General features: G+C 41.9%; 1 protein-coding gene across 2 annotated transcripts in view; it reads left to right on the plus strand.

Moving 5' to 3' along the window:
* Positions 1-20,364, plus strand: part of LOC116988057 (protein outspread-like) — a 298,795-nt gene that overhangs the window by 28,265 nt on the left and 250,166 nt on the right. For both annotated transcript variants that reach the window (XM_033044495.1, XM_033044494.1), the window contains exon 2: positions 17,508-17,585. In XM_033044495.1, coding sequence (XP_032900386.1) covers positions 17,508-17,585 — 78 coding nt within the window. The remainder of the gene's footprint in view (positions 1-17,507; positions 17,586-20,364) is intronic.

Genomic DNA, 20,364 nt, shown 5'->3' on the forward strand with positions numbered 1-20,364 from the left:
AATTTTTAAGAAAGTTATGGGCTTTTGACTGTTCACGATCACAACTTTTTTGTTATGTCCATAGAAAATCAATAGGGAACAAGATGCTCATTTCCGAGTATGAAAATGGCCATAACTTTTTAAATACTTGAGATATGAAAGTGAATTAGATGTCAAATTAAACTTATTTTTATGCTTTATCTGATGGGATAAATTACAGACTTGATTTTTAAAATCTCAAAATTTTGTAACATTGCTACTATACAACTGCAGAAGAACCTCTTTACTCCTATACTGAAATCCTCTTGTTATGAAGGCCAACATTCCATTAGTTTTCTACACTGCCTGTCGTACCAGCATGCCAACTTTCAGTGACTGGTGTTCAAGGACACCCAGGTCTCACTGCACCTCCCCCTTACCTAACCTAACCCCATTGAGATAATAATCTGACCCTTGTTTGTGCTGCCAAAGTGGACAACCTCACATTTATCTATATTATACTGCATCTGCCATGCATTTGTCCACTCACTCGACCTGTCCAGGTCACCCTGCAACCTCCTAACATCCTCTTCACAGTTGACACTGCCACCCAGCTTTGTGTCATCCGCAAACTTGCTAGTGTTGCTCCTAATTCCCTCTTCCAAATCATTAATATATGTGGTAAACAGTTGCGGCCCCAACACCGAGCCTTGCGGCACTCCACTCGCCACTGCCTGCCATTCTGAAAAGGACCCGTTCACTCCTACTCTTTTTTTCCTGTCTGCCAACCAATTTTCTATCCATGTCAACACCCTACCCCCAATACTATGTGCTCTAATTTTAGTCACCAGTATCCCGTGCGGGACCTTATCAAAGGCTTTCTGAAAGTCTGGATACACTACATCCACTGGCTCCCCTTCATCCATTTTACTTGTCACATCTTCAAAAAATTCCAGAAGATTGGTCAAGCATGATTTCCCTTTCCTAAATCCATGTTGACTTGGAATAATCCTTTTACTGCTATCCAAATGCCCCATTATTACTTTTTTAATAATTGACTCCAGCATCTTTCCCACCACCGAAGTCAGGCTAACTGGTCTGTAAATCCCGTTTTCTCTCTCGCTCCTTTCTTGAAAAGTGGGATAACATTAGCTATCCTCCAATCCACAGGAACTGATCCTGAATCTATTGAACATTGGAAAATGATCTCCAATGCGTCCACTATTTCTAGAGCCACCTCCCTGAGGACCCTGGGATGCAGACCATCAGGCCCAGTGGATTTATCATCCATCCGTCCCAATAGCCTACCCAATACTATTTCTCGCCGAATGAAAGTTTCTTTCAGTTCCTGTACCCCCTTAGATCCTCTGTCCTCCAGTACATCTGGGAGATTGTTTGTGTCTTGTGTAGTGAAGACAGATCCGAAGTACCTATTCAACTCTTCTGCCATTTCCTTGTTACCCATAATAATTTCACCCGTGTCAGCATTCAAGGGACCCACATCTGATTTTGCTACTCTTTTTCCCCTAACATATCTAAAGAAGGTTTTACTGTCCTTCTTTATATTCTTGCCAGCTTCCCCTCATAATTCATCTTTTCAGCCCGTAATGCCCGTTTTGTTTCCTTCTGTTGTCCTATGAAAGTTTCCCAATCCTCTGGCTTCCGACTACTCTTTGCTGTGTTATGCATCTTCTTTTTAGTTTTATTCTTTTCCTAACTTCTCTTGTCAGCCACGGTTGCCTCCTACTCCCCTTAGAATCTTTCTTCCTTTTTGGAATGAAATTATCCTGCGTCTTACGGATTATGCCCAGAAATTCCTGCCATTGCTGTTCCACCGCCATTCCTGCTAGGATCTAAGTCTACCTTGGCCAGCTCCTCTCTCATGCCTTCATAGTCCCCTTTCTTCAACTGCATCACTGGCACTTCCGATTTAACCTTCTCCTTCTCAAATTGCAGATTAAAACTAATCATATTATGATCACTACCTCCTAGTGGTTCCTTTACCTCGAGTTCTCTTATCAAATCTGGTTAATTAGACAACACTAAATCCAGAATTCATCCATCAGCGCCTCTACTTCCTGAGAAGATTACGGAGAGTCGGTTTGTCAAGGAAGACTCTCTCTAACTTCTACAGGTTCACAGTAGAGAGCATGCTGACCGGTTGCATCGTGGCTTGGTTCGGCAACTTGAGTGCCCTGGAGAGGAAAATACTACAAAAAGTAGTAAACACTGTCCAGTCCATCATCGGCTCTGACCTCCCTTCCATCGAGGGGATCTATCGCAGTCGCTGCCTCAAAAAGGCTGGCAGTATCATCAAGGACCCACACCATCGTGGCCACACACTCATCTCCCTGCTACCTTCAGGTAGAAGGTACAGGAGCCTGAAGACTGCAACGGCCAGGTTCATGAATAGCTACTTCCCCACAGCCATCAGGCTATTAAACTTGGCTCAGACAAAACTCTGAACATTAATAGCCCATTATCTGTTATTTGCACTTAATCAGTTTATTTATTCATGTGTGTATATATTTATATAATGGTATACGGACACACTGATCTATTTTGTAGTCAATGCCTACTATGTTCTGTTGTGCTGAACCAAAGCAAGAATTTCATTGTCCCATCAGGGACACATGACAATAAACTCTCTTGAATTGCCTTTACTCTGGTCGGCTCCATTACAAGCTGCTCTAAGCTTGTCTCCAGCTTGTTCAAAATGCTGCCGCTCGCCTTTTGACTGGAACTCGAAAGAGGGAGCACATTACGCCAATTTTGGCCTCCCTACACTGGCTCCCAGTGCACTTTCGAGTTCATTTCAAAATTCTTTTATTTGTTTTTAAATCATTGAATGGGCTCGCCCCGCCTTACCTCTCTGAGCTGCTCCACCTATATGCTCCTGCCCGGTGCCTCAGGTCAGCTGATCAGCTGCTCCTTGAGGTACCAAGGTCTAAGCGGAAGCTCCGAGGGGATAGAGCCTTTTCTGTTGCTGCTCCGGCACTCTGGAACACCTTGCCGTTGCACATCAGACAGGCCCCCTCACTGTCCATCTTCAAATCCTCCCTAAAAACATATTTTTATTCTTTGGCTTTCGACACTGGCTGAGGCATTGGTCCTGTTTTTAGTGCTTTTAATGTCTTTTAATTTTTAGTGTGTTTTTTTATAGTCCTTCGTTGTACGGTTTTTAATGGTTTTTAATTGTTTGTAATAGCTTTTTGTTCATGATTTCTCATGTACAGCACTTTGTGGCAACTGTAGTTGTTTAAAGTGCTTTATAAATAAAGTTATTATTATTATTATATTATTATCTCGGAGGCACTCTACAATCTCTCTTTCTTGGGGTCCTGAACCAACCTGATTTTCCCAGTCTACCTGCACATTGAAATCCCCCATCACCACAGTGGCATTACCTTTATTACATGTTAGTTTTAACTCCTACCACAACTTACACCCTACATCCGGGCTACTATTTGGGGGTCTGTAGATAACACCAATTAGTGTCTTCTTGCCTTTACAATTCCTCAACTCAATCCACAGTGACTCTACCTCGTCAGTCCCTATGTCTTCCTTCGCAAAGGCCAGAATTCCATCCCTCACCAGCAGAATTCCATCCCCCCCCCTCCTCTGCCCACCTGCCTGTCCATTCTATAGGATGTATAACCCTGAATATAGCTGGCAAATAACAGCGGATGCAGCAGCTTTGCTTATGCACAACTGGTAACGGTCTTCTAATCTGAGTACCAACCTTCCACTACCACCGTTTGACTCCTTTCACCAATCTAATTTTATATTCCATTGGTTAGCTCACCCTGGACCCTACAATGAAGATTTCATTAGGGTAAAGGAAGTGTTAAAGAAAACATTAAAACACAACACAAAGATCTGGCAAGACAGTCAAGACTTTATTCAAAAGCATAAAATACAGTGATCCCTGGGAGCAATCTTGGGAGAATGCTCAACGAACAAAGATTCATCTGCTTATATAGACTTTCTTTTTGATGTTCTGTTTACCATAGCAAGCACTTTAGAGGTTTTCATTCTTCCAAATGGTCTTATAACAAATATACATTGCGCACCTCCGAAAGACACAGCAGAGTAAACACGGCCCAATTCCACACCATTACAGATAAGCAAATGTCCTATTACCAATTTGACCTTATTTTATTTGTTTTATGTTTGCCATTTGTTCTTTTCCAACCATTTTGAATCTATCTTCGGTGTAAACCAGTATCTGCAGTTCCTTCCTGCACAGGCATTAGGGCCAGATACAATTACAATGTTTGAGAGGTGCTTCCTACTCAAGTATAGGAAAGGGTTAGAAAGGTAAAGACCTAATGCAGGCAAATTTAATTACCATAGATAATTAGCATGGATAAAGTGTACCAAGAGGGTCTGTATCTGTGTTTAGTTTCTATGATTCTGTGATTAAACCTATGCCTTTTCATAAACTGCCAAATCCAAGATTTGGGGATTTTTTTGTTTTTGTATGTCCATTCCCTCTATAGATGCTGCCTGACTCACTTAAACTCTCCAGCACTTTTTGTTTTGCTGAAGATTCCAGCACCTGCAATTTATTGTGTCTCAGTTTTAGGAATATGGATGGATTTGTCAGTTTACAAACGACACCTGTGTGTTCATTTGAAATTCCCAATGGACAATTTGTAAGTGAGAAATAGGAAAGGGACATGGGTGGTAACATGCGGATGCTAGTGTAAAAATGTGAAAATTTGGCATAAAGCATTATAGAGTGGTTAAAATTGGAATTGTGGGAACTACCACATGGGAGAGTGGCAAATCAGCATTGGACCAGGATAATGTGCCACTATCACATCCAAGCCTATTGCTAGTTTGGAAAGAATAATTGGAATTTGTTTATCATGATCATGTGTGCCTGGGATGCCATTTGTGACTTTTAATCATGGCCTTTTCATTACTGTGTTAAAGCTAGCAATCTGATTTGTCAGATTTGGGAGAGGAAAAAAGAAACCTGTATGTGAGATGGTAATTTTGAAGGGCAGCAGGTTCAAAAATGTTTTTGGAGTGTTGTTATGGCTTTGGATCTAAAGTGTGTGGAACAGTATACAAGAAAGGGAACTATCAACAATATCTGACAATCTGGGGGTCCAGGAAGGGAAGCTGCTTCGTGGACAGAGTGGTGGGAATAGGGCAAAAGGAACCATGCATTTGAAAATAATTTATTATGTTGCCAGTTTTCATGTAATATTAACTTGAACTCTTGGGAAAATGCCTTGAGTGCCTCTTCCACGTAGAGCTTCCTGCTGCTTTTCTGTTTCTCTACAATACCTTAAAAGGAAGCCTCTGGGCTCTAAGCCACTTTTGGCTAAACAGAAGACTTTTTTACATTAAACACTCTTCCTGTTTCTGGCTTTTTATGCTGACAGGCAGATATTTTTATTTTAGGTTGGATTCTGAGAGCCTGACTTTTGAGAATCTCTCCACCTTCAAATTGGATAGGAGGGTACATGCCTGGCTATATCCAGAGAATCATCTGCAGAAAATAAACTTCCTGCTTGCATATTGTTGCATCTTGTAACCCCGAAAGAATATATCAGTGTCCAATCCTTTCAGTTTCTCAATTTCCTGCTGTTATTTAACTACATCTACTTGAGAACACAGTTGCCTGCTTTCCTTGTATATCCAACTTAAGACACCTTACTATTACTCCTCGACTGCTACCACTATCTTTTAAATTATCTGGAAGATCAAAAGCACTTATTCAAAACCCTTCTCGCCACCTCTTAACTCAAACAATCCATTCTTCCCTCTTCTTGCATTTGTCTCCTGGTTTGGTAAAGTCCTAATGCAGTGCCTCTTGATGCTGCTGCTTGACCCACCAAGTTCTTTTTGTCGTTTTATTTTTTGCTCCAGATCCCACATTCTCTTGTCTCCTTAATAAACTCCTTGTTCTTAATTCTTAACCCAAGCTTTCAAAATTGCTCATAGCTTTTAACCCTTCCTGAAGCTTCCTCAGTCTTCTCAGGAAAAAGAGCCGCTGGCGGTCTTTCTTAGTTATTGTGTCCATGTGCAATGTCCAAGAGAGGTCCTCAGTGAGGAACTTGAAGCTGCTGACCCTTTCAACCTCAGCATCACCGATGTGGATGGGGAGGTGTTCACTCCCCTGCTGTCTCCTGTAGTTCACGATCATCTCTTTAGTTTTGCTGACATTGAGAGAGAGAGAGAGAGAGAGGTTATTTTCCTAGCACCAGCTGTTTAGTGCCTTTACATCTTCTTTATAGGCTGTCTCAATATTGTCTGTGATGAGGCCCAGGATGGTTGCGTCGTCAGCAAATTTTAAGACTGTTGGAGCTGTGCTTAGCAGTAGCGTCGTGCGTGAACAAGGAGTACAGGAGAGGACTGAGCACCCAGTCCTGTGTTGAGCATCAGCGAGGAAGAGGTGTGGCTACCAATTCTCACCACCTGGGGCATGTCCGTCAGGAAGTCGAATATCCAGCCACAGATGGAGGTCTCCAGTCCAAGATCAAGGAGCTTGGAATCGCAAACTAGAGGACATGGGTTTAAGGTTAGAATCTAGCAAAAAGGAAAATGAACTGTACACCTGAAAATATGAGTGACTAGTGGGATAATGGAAACGTTGTAGTCTCCTGTCTCTCAAAAGCATTTTAAAAGCCTGGTATGAATTATATCATCAGTTCATATCCATCAAAACAGTTACTCGTCAGAAAATGTTCTTGTGAGGCAACACCAGGTAATTAACCCAATCTTCGTTTGCTGTTGGCATATTTAAATTCAAAAGGCACTTCCAGTTCCCTTGGGCATCAACTTACTGATTTTAAAAAACTTTTCATGTGTTGAATTCTGTATAAACAATATTAAACACATGGGTGGTAATTCAAACAAAACATTGGGAATCATGGTGAATCACACGATGAATCACTTGAGATTTGTGGTTTATGATGTTAAGTCTCTTTCATCTGTTCTTCTCCACAACTTTTTGATAGGTGTGTCATATGAATACTGTACATCCAGCAGTTGCGTGTATTGCACAATTAAAAAGCTGGAACTTTGTTTTACTTTGAGTGATTTTGAGGTATAATGTTCATTGATATCTTTCACTGGATTTGTCAGAATTTTAAGTCTGCTCTAGCATATTACCAATGAGCATGAACGCATCTCTGAAATTGATCAAATGGAATCAAACAGCTATTTACAATTGCTTGAAATACATTTTTGAAGGATTTTGATTAATGTGCAGCCCTGATGAGCAACAGCTGCCCAAAACTTTTCTCTTGTACTATTGAGGAACTAAAGTAAGGAATATACAATCCCAAGCTTATAAAGGCAATTACATTTTTATCCCAATAAGGGTCCTAATTTTCAACATCTGTGCTGCAGATATTTTTAAACTTTGAAGTTCAGATTGTTAACCTCTCCTTTTGCTTAAAGTTTCCCTTTAACAATAACAATTTTTTTGGATAAAGTTTGTAAAGGAAGTGGGTTATTGGTATACATTTCAAAGAATTGTTGCAGCAATTAGCTACTCAGCAATTAGCTATGCCCATTAGATCGATTGAATATAATGAGAAAACGTGCCAGCTGCATTAGTGCAGAAATTGAAAAGTGGTGTTTTTGTTAAATGAGAGATGAAATGCATTGCTGCCCTCACACACTACTTTCCAATATGTGGTACAATAAGGGAGGCAAATAGAATGCTTCTTTTATTGAAGTAGGATCAGAGAAAAGGCTGCTTTACTGGAATTGTATAGAGCCCTGGCAAGACTGCATTTGGGTTGTTGTACAGTGCCCTCCATAATGTTTGGGACAAAGACCCATCATTTATTTGCCTCTCTACTCCACAATTTGAGATTTGTAATAGAAAAAAATCACGTGGTTAAAGTGCACTGTCAGATTTTAATAAAGGCCATTTTTATACATTTTGGTTTCACCATGTAGAAATCACAGCTCAGTTTATACATAGTCCCCCCCATTTCAGGGCACCATAATGTTTGGGACACAGCAATGTCATGTAAATGAAAGTAAAGTTTAGTATTTTGTTGCATATCCTTTGCATGCAATGACTGCATGAAGTCTGTGATTCATGGACATCACTAGTTGCTGGGTGTCTTCTCTGGTGATGCTCTGCAAGGCCTGTATTGCAGCCATCTTTAGCTTATGGTGTTCAAAAGGGAACTGCAGATGCTGGAATATCGAAGGTACACAAAATTGCTGGGGAAACTCAGCGGGTGCAGCAGCATCTATGGAGCGAAGGAAATAGGCGACGTTACACACGTAAAGCCTACACACAACTGACTGACTTCATCCACTTCACCACCAACTTCCATCCGGCACTCCAATACACCTGGACGATTTCCGACACTTCCCTACCATTCCTTGACCTCACCATCTCCATCGCAGGGGACAGACTCTTGACCGACATACATTACAAACCCACTGACTCACATGGCTATCTGGACTACACGTCTTCCCACCCTGCCCCCTGTAAAGACTCCATCCCCTACTCCCAATTCCTCCGCCTACGCCGCATCTGTTCCCAGGATGAGACATTTCATACCAGGGCATCGGAAATGTCCTCGTTCTTCAGGGAACGGGGATTCCCCTCCGCCACCATAGATGAGGCTCACACCAGGGTCACATCCATACCCCGTAACACTGCTCTCTCTCCCCATCCCTGCACACGCAACAAGGGCAGAGTCCCTCTGGTCCTCACCTTTCACCCCACCAGCCGGCAAATACAACACATAATCCTCCGCCATTTCCGCCACCTCCAACGTGACCCCACCACTCGCCACATCTTCCCATCTCCCCCCATGTCTGCCTTCCGCAAAGACTGCTCCCTCCGCAACTCCCTCGTCAATTCTTCCCTTCCCTCCCGCACCACCCCCTCCCCGGGCACTTTCCGTTGCAACCGCAAGAAATGCAACACCTGTCCCTTCACCTCCCCCCTCGACTCCATTCAAGGTCCCAAGCAGTCATTCCAGGTGCGACAAAGGTTCACCTGTATCTCCTCCAACCTCATCTACTGCATCCGCTGCTCTAGATGTCAGCTGATTTACATCGGTGAGACCAAGCGTAGGTTGGGCGATCGTTTCACCGAACACCTCCGCTCAGTCCGCAATAACCTACCTGACCTCCCGGTGGCTCAGCACTTCAACTCCCCCTCCTATTCCCAACCCGACCTCTCTGTCCTGGGTCTCCTCCATTGCCAGAGTGAGCAACAGCGGAAATTGGAGGAACAGCACCTCATATTCCGTCTGGGGACCTTGCGTCCTTATGGCATTAACATTGAATTCTCCCAATTTGGCTAGCCCTTGCTGTCTCCTCCCCTTCCTTATCCCTCTAGCTGTCTCCTCCCACCCTCCCATCCGCCCGCCCTCGGGCTCCTCCTCCTCCTCCCCTTTTCCTTCTTTCTTCCCCGCCCCCCACCCCCCATCAGTCTGAAGAAGGGTTTCGGCCCGAAACGTCGCCTATTTCCTTCCCTCCATAGATGCTGCTGCACCCGCTGAGTTTCCCCAGCAATTTTGTGTACCATCTTTAGCTTATGTTTGTTTTTGGGGGCTAGTCCCCTTCAGTTTTCTCTTTAGCATATAAAAAACATGCTCAATTGGGTTCAGATTGGGTGATTGACTTGGCCACTCAAGAATTGACAATTTTTAGCTTTGGAAAAACTCCTTTATTGCTTGAGTAGTATGCTTGGGATCATTGTCGTGCTGTAGAATGAACCGCCGGCCAATGAGTTTTGAGGCATTTGTTTGCACTTGAGCAGATAGGATGTGTCTATACACTTCAGAATTCACCATCAGCAGTTGTATCATCAATGAAGATAAGTGAGCCAGTACCTTCAGCAGCCATACATGCCCAGGCCATAACACCCCACCACCATGTTTCACAGATGAGTTGGTATGCTTTGGACCTTGGGCAGTTCCTTCTCTCCTCCATACTTTGCTCTTGCCATCACACTGATATGTTAATCTTCGTCTCATCAGTCCACAAGACCTTTTTTCACTTGGCAAATTGTAACCTGGACATCCTATTTTTGCGGCTAACCAGTGGTTTGCATCTTGCAGTGTAGCCTCTGTATTTTTGTTCATTTAGTCTTCTGCGAGGTGGTCATTGACAAATCCACATCTGACTCCTGAAGAGTGTTTCTGATCTGTCAGAACAGGTGTTTGGGGATTTTTCTTTATTATAGAGAGAATTCTTCTGTCATCAGCTGTGGAGGTCTTTGTTGGCCTGCCAATCCCTTTGCGATTAGTAAGCTAATTGGTGCTCTCTTTCTTCTTAATGATGTTCCAAACAGTTGATTTTGGTAAGCCTAAGGTTTGGCTGATGTCTCTAACAGTTTTATTCTTGTTTTTCAGTTTCATAATGGCTTCTTTGACTTTCATTGGCAAAACTTTGGTTCTCATGTTGATAAACAGCAATAAAATTTTCCAAAGGTGATGGAAAGACTGGAGGAAAGATTAGGTGCTGAGAGCTCTCTTATACCTTCATTAAGGAGGCAATTATTACGCACCTGAGCAATTATAAACACCTGTGAAGCCATGTGTCCCAAACATGGTGCCCTGATATGGGGAGGGACTATGTATAAACACAGCTATAATTTCTACTTGGTGAAATAAAAATGGCCTTTATTAAAATCTGACAATGTGCACTTGAACCACGTGATTTTTTTTTTTTTCATTACAAATCAAATTGTGGAGTACAGAGGCAAATGAATTAATGATGGGTCTTTGTCCCAAACATTATGGAGGGCACTGTATATAGGTCTTGTTTCCCTAGCTAAGGAAGGGTGGAATTACAGTAGCAGGAATGCAACAAAGGTTCACCAAATTGGTTCAACCTGATTGCAGATTCATAAATGTTCAGTGAGAATCTTTTCTTCTTGTCAGTGTGTGTAACCAAAGGGCATATTTATAGTACTAGGTTGGAGATTTATCAGGAAATTTGACCCAAAAGTAGTTGAAAGGAAGGCTGAGCAGGTTGTGGAGGTGAGTACTCTCGCAGCACTTAAGCATTTAGATGATTAATGGAATTACCATTGCATTTAAGGCTCTGTGCTACATGATGGAAAATTAGATTAAGAAATTGATGGCTGACATAGACATGGTTGTTTGAAAAACCTGTGATTTACTTACCTTGCCCGAATAGCTGTGAGCACCAAATCGCAACTGATCTCTGAAGAAGGGTCTCGACCCGAAATGTCACCTGTTTCTTCGCTCCATAGATGCTGCCTCACTCGCCGAGTTTCTCCACATTTTTGTCTACCTTCTGCATTTGAGAAAATGCTTTATCCATGCATTTCTTCTTTCCATCCCTCAGGATAAATTTTTGATATTAGTTTGAACCTGTTCTTTGAGCATTTTGTACAGAGAACGAAGAAAGCTTAAATCTACCTCCACTTCCATTATTCAGAGAAAAACAATCTTTGCTCTCTCTGTCTAATCCTGCATCTGAAATTTCTCATCCAAGGAGCCAATGGTTCTTGCAATGGCCGCGGGACTTTGCGAGTGCACGCCGGGGGCTCTAACATCAAGAACCCGGTGTGCGACCTTGCATCACCCGGCGTGGCTTTAATTGGCGCGGGACAATTCGCCATCGCCCGCCAGGGGCTTTGACTTTGACTCTGACATCGGGGGGGAGAGTGCAGTGGAGAGATAATTTTTTTTGGCCTTCCATCACAGCAATGTGATGGATGTTTATGTAAATTATGTGTCTTGGGACTATTTGTTTGTAATGTATGGCTGCAGAAACGACATTTCGTTTGGACCTCAAGGGGTCCAAATGACAATAAATTGAATTGAATTGAATTGAATTGAATTAAATTGAATATTGGCTTGCACTGTTGCATTATTTTGAAAACCAAGATTATTTTTATGGGTTATTAAATAAATGCAAGTTGTTATTGCTCTTAGCACAATATATTTTTACAGTAGAGACACAAGAATACAGATACTGGAATCTTGATTTTAAATAAACAGACTACTGCCATCCCATGCAGAGATGTCTAGCCTTGGCCTCCTCCAACGACAGAGTGAGGCAACACACAAGCTGGACGAACAATCTCGTATTCCACTAGGGTAGCCTACAAACCAACAGGTCATTCAACTAATTATTTTCTTCTCATCCATCCATTTATCACTCGCCCCTCCCTACTTTGCCCTTGCTTCTACATTTTGTCGTCTTTCCCCCCCCCACCTCCTGTTATCAGTTTCCACCCTTTCGTTTTCTCCATTTCAATCAGGCCAACCTCAAGAATGTGCTACAGATACAGCATGGTATCTTCAGCCCACTGAATCCATGGTGACCATTGATCACCTGTTCATACTAGCTCTGTTATCCCACTTACTCATCCACTGCATACATGCTAGGGGCAGCTTACAAAGGCTAATTAGCTTACAATCCTGCAAATCTTTGAGTTATGGGAGGAAATCGGAGGAAACCTGTGTGGTCGCGGAGAACATTCAAACTCCACTCAGACAGCACCGGATTGTACCCGGGTCTCTGGTGCTGTGAAGTAGCAGTGCCACTGTGCTGCCTATTAAGGATGCCAAGAGGGAATTCCAAAATAAGCTAGAGTCCTGAGGCAACGACATGGACGCCTGTCAATTGTGGCAAGACTTGTTTGCTATAATGGGCTGCAACATGATGTTGGGCAGTATCACTGGCAAGAATATGTCCTCTCCCAAGGAGCTCAATCCTCGTTTTGAACAGAAGGTCAGTGGAAGAACGTCACCTGGTAACTGCAACTGGTCCTGTCCGGGGGGAGACCCTGGCTGCGCCCTCAGGACCTGCATGGATCAGCTGGCATAGGTATTCGCAGTTATCTTTAACCCCTCCCTATTCCATTCTGAGGTCTGCACCTGCTTTAAGAAGATGATTGTCATGCCGGTGCCAAAGAAAAGTAATTTAGTGTACCTTAATGATTACTGCACAGTGGCTTGGACATCTGCCATCATCAAATGCTTTGTGAGACTGATGGCATATATTAACTTCAGCCTCCTAAACAGCCTTCATCGACTACATTTTGCCTACCATCACAATAGGTCCACTACAGTTGCCATCTCCCTTGCTCTACACTCAACACTAGAAAACCTTTATAACAAGGGTAACCACATCAGACTCGTGTTTATGAACTATAGCTCTGCCTTCAACACCATAATCTCATCCAAATACATCTCCAAACTCCTGGTCCTAGGATTCTGCATCCCCTCTTACACTAGATTCTATTTGATCCATAGCCCACAATCAGTGATCATAATCCCAGGGATTAAGGACGGGTAAATGAATGAGATTTCAGTGTTCGTGTACTTTGAGGATAGCAAACATAACTCTATAATTTTGCACTAGTTATGGAATGGGGTAAGAAAATTAAGGTTCAGAATTGGGGACTGGCAGACATCAATATCTTTCGATAGGACCCTGACAAATATTGATAAATTTGCATTTGAGATTTGGGAGTCTTAAAGATTAATTTCTGACAGTTTAGATCCTTGATATTCTTGTAATGGTGGTTAAGGACGCCAAGTCACGGTAGTCAGATGTCAAGGGATATCAAATGTTGACAAAGGTGTGAAGAAACAAGTCTATGGTAGATGAAAATGGGAAGGGTCTCGACCCGAAACGTCATCTCCTTTTCTCCATAGATGCTGCCTCACCCGCTGAGTTTCTACAGCATATTTTGTCTGGTTACTAGGGAGTATGTTTGAACAAAGACGTTTTTGGTGTACAAATCCAAAGATCCCTGGAATGGATGTATTTGCATTAAAGATGCAGAGGAGACTTGCCATGATAGACTAAAAATGCTGGAGAAACACGGTGTCTGAAGAAGGATCTTGACCAGAAACGTCACCCATTCCATCACTCCAGAGATGCTGCCTGTCCCGCTGAATTACTCCAGCATTTGTGTCTATCTTCGGTTCCCTTCTACAGACGTTGGACATCTTACTACAAGATATTGTGCGATAGTATGTTTTGGTTGTGAAGAGAGACTGGATAGACAAGCTTTATTTACCTTGGAACAGAGAAGGCTGAAGGATAATCTGATACAGATGTACAAAGTTGAGGGCATAGAGGAGTTGGTAAGAAACTTTTCACCAGAATAGAGGTGCCTATTACCAGTGAGCATGGTTGAAATTTACAAGCAAAGGGGTGCAAGCAAAGAGAAATTCTATATATTTTTTACTCGGAAGATGATTGGAGTTTGGAATCCACGGCTTGAGAGGGGGGGGAGAGACATCAGGACATTTCTGGAGACAGTTGATCTTTTTGATGCTTATTATCGGTTTTCACATTTGAAAGTCATGTATTAAAGAATTAATGGAGAAGGAAGAAATTAGTCCCATGATGCTAATTTGAGCTAATTGGTACATTAATCCTATTAGTCTTGTGTCCCTTTTCTTTCCCTCGGAAGCAAAAACAAATTATATCATTATAAACAGCTTTGATTCAATTCAAGATGATAAATCAGAATAAATTATACATCCCAGGAAATAGTGCTTTGTAATGATGGATACTAATTGGAAGGGAAATGGTAGAATATTGAAATGACTCTGTATGAATTCAGTTTTTAAATACATAGTTCAGTCAAGAGTTGCTAGGTTGATTCCCCAGCAAAAGGTTATGGTTTTGATAGAAGGTGAATGGAACTCTACTTTTCAACTATTTAAATATTGTTAAGAAAGTAAATTAGGAACTGACTTCTTATAAATTGGTTGAAAAATACAAACTGAAGTAGAAACTAGACCGAGGGAAATTTATGACTGACCTCTGAGGGTCTTACTTGGAATGGAATTATGAATTAATGGGATGGAATTCTAGAATTGTTGGAAGCTGGAATGTACAATTTACAAGGGGATCCAGCAGATGAGTCGATACAAAATGGTTGCTTTCATATGTATTGCGATTATACTTGAGCCAGATAATAAATGAAGTTTCTGTTGGTGTTAAGTGTTTTTTGCTATCTTTACTAGTACAAAGATGATGTATGGTTATAAATGTTGATTGTTTGGATGAACATTATAATTTGATCGCTCTCACGAGATAAATTATTTTATTGTAGTCGTGTGATGTTCATGTAAAGTCAAGTCACTTTTATTTCTATAGCACATTTAAAAAACAACTCTCGTTGACCAAAGTGCTTTACATTGGTTGAGGTACAACAGCGGTTCATAGATTAAGTACATACATAATTTAATACATATAGCCCTCCCTCAGAGGACGTCAAGAAACGTCAAGAGAGTAAAGATGAGTTTTAAGTCTCAAATTAAAAGAGTCGATGAAGGGGGCAGTTCTAATGGGAAGAGGGATGCTGTTCCACAGTCTAGGAGCTGCAACCGCAAAGGCGCGGTCGCCCCTGAGCTTATGCCTAGACAGTGGGATGTTCATGTAACCCCAAGTCGGCCGATCTGAGGGACCTGGAGGTGGTGTGGTGGGTAAGCAGACTTTTGATGTAGGTGGGGGCAATCTCGGTAAGGGCTTTGTAAACATAAAGAAGAATTTTGAAATTTATTCGGAACCGCACAGGGAGCAAGTGGAGAGAGGCCAGAATCAGGGTGATGTGGTCCCTTTTTTGGGTGCCCATCAGGAGTCTCGCTGTGGCGTTTTGGACCAGTTGCAGGCAGGACAGGGAAGAGGAAGTACTGACACTTTTGAGAAATATAAAAGTGGATAAGTCTCCAGTTCCGGACAGGATATTCCCTAGGACATTGAGGGAAGTTAGTGTAGAAATAGCAGGGGCTATGACAGAAATATTTCAAATGTCATTAGAAACGGGAATAGTACCGGAGGATTGGCGTACTGCGCATGTTGTTCCATTGTTTAAAAAGGGGTCTAAGAGTAAACCTAGCAATTATAGACCTATTAGTTTGACGTCAGTGGTGGGCAACTTAATGATACTTAGAGATAATATATATATAAGCATCTGGATAAACAGGGTCTGATTAGGAACAGTCAACGTGGATTTGTGCCTGGAAGGTCATGTTTGACTAATCTTCTTGAATTTTTTGAAGAGGTTACTCGAGAAATTGATGAGGGTAAAGCAGTGGATGTTGTATATATGGACTTCAGTAAGGCCTTTGACAAGGTTCCTCATGGAAGGTTGGTTAAGAAGGTTCAATGGTTGGGTATTAATGGTGGAGTAGCAAGATGGATTCAACAGTGGCTGAATGGGAGATGCCAGAGAGTAATGGTGGATGGTTGTTTGTCAGGTTGGAGGCCAGTGACTAGTGGGGTGCCACAGGGATCTGTGTTGGGTCCACTGTTGTTTGTCATGTACATCAATGATCTGGATGATGGTGTGGTAAATTGGATTAGTAAGTATGCAGATGAGACTAAGATAGGTGGGGTTGTGGATAATGAAGTAGATTTTCAAAGTCTACAGAGAGATTTATGCCAGTTGGAAGAGTGGGCTGAAAGATGGCAGATGGAGTTTAATGCTGATAAGTGTGAGGTGCTACATCTCGGCAGGACAAATCAAAATAGGACGTACATGGTAAATGGTAGGGAATTGAAGAATGCAGGTGAACAGAGGGATCTGGGAATAACTATGCACAGTTCCCTGAAAGTAGAATCTCATGTAGATAGGGTGGTAAAGAAAGCTTTTGGTGTGCTGGCCGTTATAAATCAGAGCATTGAGTATAGAAGTTGGGATGTAATGTTAAAATTGTACAAGGCATTGGTGAGGCCAATTCTGGAGTATGGTGTACAATTGGTATGGTCGCCTAATTATAGGAAGGATGTCAACAAAATAGAGAGAGTACAGAGGAGATTTACTAGAATGTTGCCTGGGTTTCAGCAACTAAGTTACAGAGAAAGGTTGAACAAGTTAGGGCTTTATTCTTTGGAGCGCAGAAGGTTAAGGGGGGACTTGATAGAGGTCTTTAAAATGATGAGAGGGATAGACAGAGTTGACGTGGATAAGCTTTTCCCACTGAGTATGGAAGATTCAAACAAGGGGACATGACTTGAGAATTAAGGGACTGAAGTTTAGGGGTAACATGAGGGGGAACTTCTTTACTCAGAGAGTGGTGGCTGTGTGGAATGAGCTTCCAGTGAAGGTGGTGGAGGCAGGTTCGTTTTTATCATTTAAGAATAAATTGGATAGTTATATGGACGGGAAAGGAATGGAGGGTTATGGTCTGAGCGCAGGTAAATGGGACTAGGGGAGAATACGTGTTCGGCACGGACTAGAAGGGTCGAGGTGGCCTGTTTCCGTGCTGTAATTGTTATATGGTTATATGGTTATGGGCTGATGCCAGTGTAAAGGGAGTTGCAGTAATCGAGGCGGGAGAAGATAAATCTGTGGATGATCTTTTCGAGGTCATCAAACTGGAGGAATTGTTTTGTTGTCCGAAGCTGGAAGAAGCTAACTTTTACTACGGCATTGACTTGTTTGTCAAATTTCAATGCTGAGTGTTTACTTGCTTGTAGTGTTATTTTATCTCTGTGTAATATTAATCAGATTTTGCTTTGATGTTAGTTGGATAATGTGAACCATTCATAATGTAAATTTGGGGTTGAAAAATGTTTAATCATTCTTTATTTTTTGTTTATAGGCTAAACCAATCTATGGGGGTTGGCTTTGTTTGGCACCTGAAGGCACAGATTTTGAAAATCCAATGCAGAGATCAAGGGTAAGATTCCAAGTTTGACAAAATTTCAAAACACAGATTAAAAAGATAATTAAAAAAAAAAAACTGCAGATGCTGGAAATCTGAAATAAAAGCTGAAAAAATAGAATCGGTGGAAATAGAACATTGATGTTTTGGGTCTGACTCTTTGAAATGTTATCTCTGTGTGCAACTTAAATATTGGTACTGGTCTTGTTTTGTTTTTACACTATTCTAGTCTTATCTAACAGTAATAGAAATATCTGTGCAAAATAGTACAAGTTAACTTGGCATCCTCCATAGGCCATGATAGTATCCCAGCTCTGGCGATGTAAACTTGCACTTCACAATCTGACAATGTGGGCAAAGGGTATACCTAATCAAAATGGACCAATATTTGCCTTAACATGCTTTATTGGCAATCGTTATGTCAATGAGCACTTAATGATCCATAAAGTATTTCTTGACGTTCTGCTTAAATTCTACAAGAACCTCTCTGTTCAAAACCTCAATACAAAATTGTCACAAACATTGAAACACAATTTAAATTTTTTTTAAAGCTGGTATCAACAATTTGGTGACAAAAAGTCAGCAGCCTATATATACTAGTGACACAGAGCACTGGTTAAACTGAAATCAATGGGATTTTTTTTTGGTGGGGGGGGGGGGGGCAGGTGAGGAAGAAGTGAAATATTCTCATGCCTTGGGTGAAAATGTTATACAGGAAGATGTTCGTGATCGTTGGAGACCAATTATCTTAGTGCTTGGCATTGCAGTGGTTCCTTGAAATAACGTTTGAGACCAACCGCCCGTGTTTCATTCATAATATTCCCTTCATCACAAGATTAGTAGGAATGTTTCTGATTCAGAAATTGATGCTTTTGGAAGCTGTTGCTGCCTTCATAATTTAAAAGAAACTTTGAAATTATAGGATGGTTGCTCTATCCTCAGTTGTTTTGAATTTATCGCAATCTATAATTAAGAGCAGTGTGCCTAGGCATTTAGAACATAGAACAGTACGGCACAGGAACAAGCCTTTCAGTCCGCAACGTCGGTGCCTAACATGAAGACAAGATAGCTCTTATCTGCCGGCACAATCCATATCCATCTGCTTATTCAAAAGCCTCTTAAGTACTCCTATCGTATATTCTCCCACCACTGTTTCTGGCAGCATGTTCCAAGCATCCACCACCCTCTGTTTTAATTTAAAAATCACTTACACATCTCGCTTAAACTTTGCCCCTCTCACCATACAGCATTGTCCTCTATTATGTGATTTTCCATCCTGGGGGAAAAAAAGATTCTGACTGTCTACATTATCTATGCCTTTCATAAATATATTCTAATCGATCTCCCCTCGGCCCCAAGTGTACCAGAGAAACAATTCAAGTCTGCCCAGCTTTGCCCTGTAGCTAATACCCTCTATTCTAATCTGATAAACCTCCTCTGCATCCTTTCCAAATCCTCCTGTATTAGGGTGACCAGAAAGAATGTAATACTCCAAATGTGGCCCAACCAATGTTCTATTAAAGCAGCATCATCACTTCCTGACTCTTGTATTCAATGCCTCTATCTGGGGATCAGAGGGTATGGAGAGAAGGCAGGTACGGGATACTGAGTTGGATGATCAGCCATGATCATATTGAATGGCGGTGCAGGCTCGAAGGGCCGAATGACCTACTCCTGCACCTAATTTCTATGTTTCTATCAATGAAGGCAGGCATACCATTATCACTTACAGCCTTTACCACTCTATCTATTTGTGTTGCCATATTCAGGGAGTTCTGGACTTGGAGCCTTTGATCGCTATGTGCATCAATGTTGGTAAGGGTATTGCCAGTAATTGTATATTTTCCCCTTGAATTCCGCCCCCCAAAGTAATACACATCACACTTGCTTAGATTAAACTCTAATATTTGTCATTTCTTTAGCTGATCTATATCCTGTTGTATATGTTGCCAGCCTTCTTCCGGCAATCTTGGATTCCTCTGCCAATTTACTACCAACCCATTTACATTTATGTCCAAATCATTTGTATATATCTATATCTATCGGACAGTGGGTCATAACATACATCCCTGTGGAACTCTATTGATTGCAGACCTCCAGCCTGAATATCGTCCTTCCACCACAACATTTCTGTCTCTGTTTAGTTTGGAGATGCAGCATAGAAAAAGTCTCTTCGGCCCATCTGTTCACACTGGTCTGGTACCCCCACTTTCTCGTTCACATCCTACATACATTAGGGACAATTTACAGAGGCCATTAACCTACAAACCCGCATGTCGTTGGGATGTGGGTGGAAACCAAAAGATCCGGAGCAATCCCAAGTGGTCACGGAGAACGTCCAAACTACATAGACAGCACATGAGGTCAGCATCGAACCTGGGGTTTCTGACACTGCGGCAACAGTGCTAATAACTGCGCCACTGTGCTGTTATTCTGTCAGTTATAAATCCATGCAACCAAGTCACTATGAATCCCTTGCATCTTAACCTTTTGCATCAAGCTATCCTGGGGGATTTTATCAGATGCCTCTCTAAAATCCATGTAGACTTCGTACCTCCACAAAAAAAAGACATGAGCTGCCGCATACAAAGCCATGCTGACTGTTCCTAATTAACCCATTCTCCTCCAATGGGAGTAAATTCTGTCCTCTGCACGTCCCTACCACTGAAGTGAGGTAATGTCCTTGGTGAATACAGATGTGAGTCAGCTCTTGAAACTTGTAGAGACAGGCCTCAAACTACACCAGGGAACGCTGCCCAGGGAGTTTGCTATTACCTAATTTTATGCCTGGTGA

Source organism: Amblyraja radiata, chromosome 26, assembly GCF_010909765.2.
Source record: "Amblyraja radiata isolate CabotCenter1 chromosome 26, sAmbRad1.1.pri, whole genome shotgun sequence".
Classification (NCBI taxonomy): Eukaryota; Metazoa; Chordata; class Chondrichthyes; order Rajiformes; family Rajidae; genus Amblyraja; species Amblyraja radiata.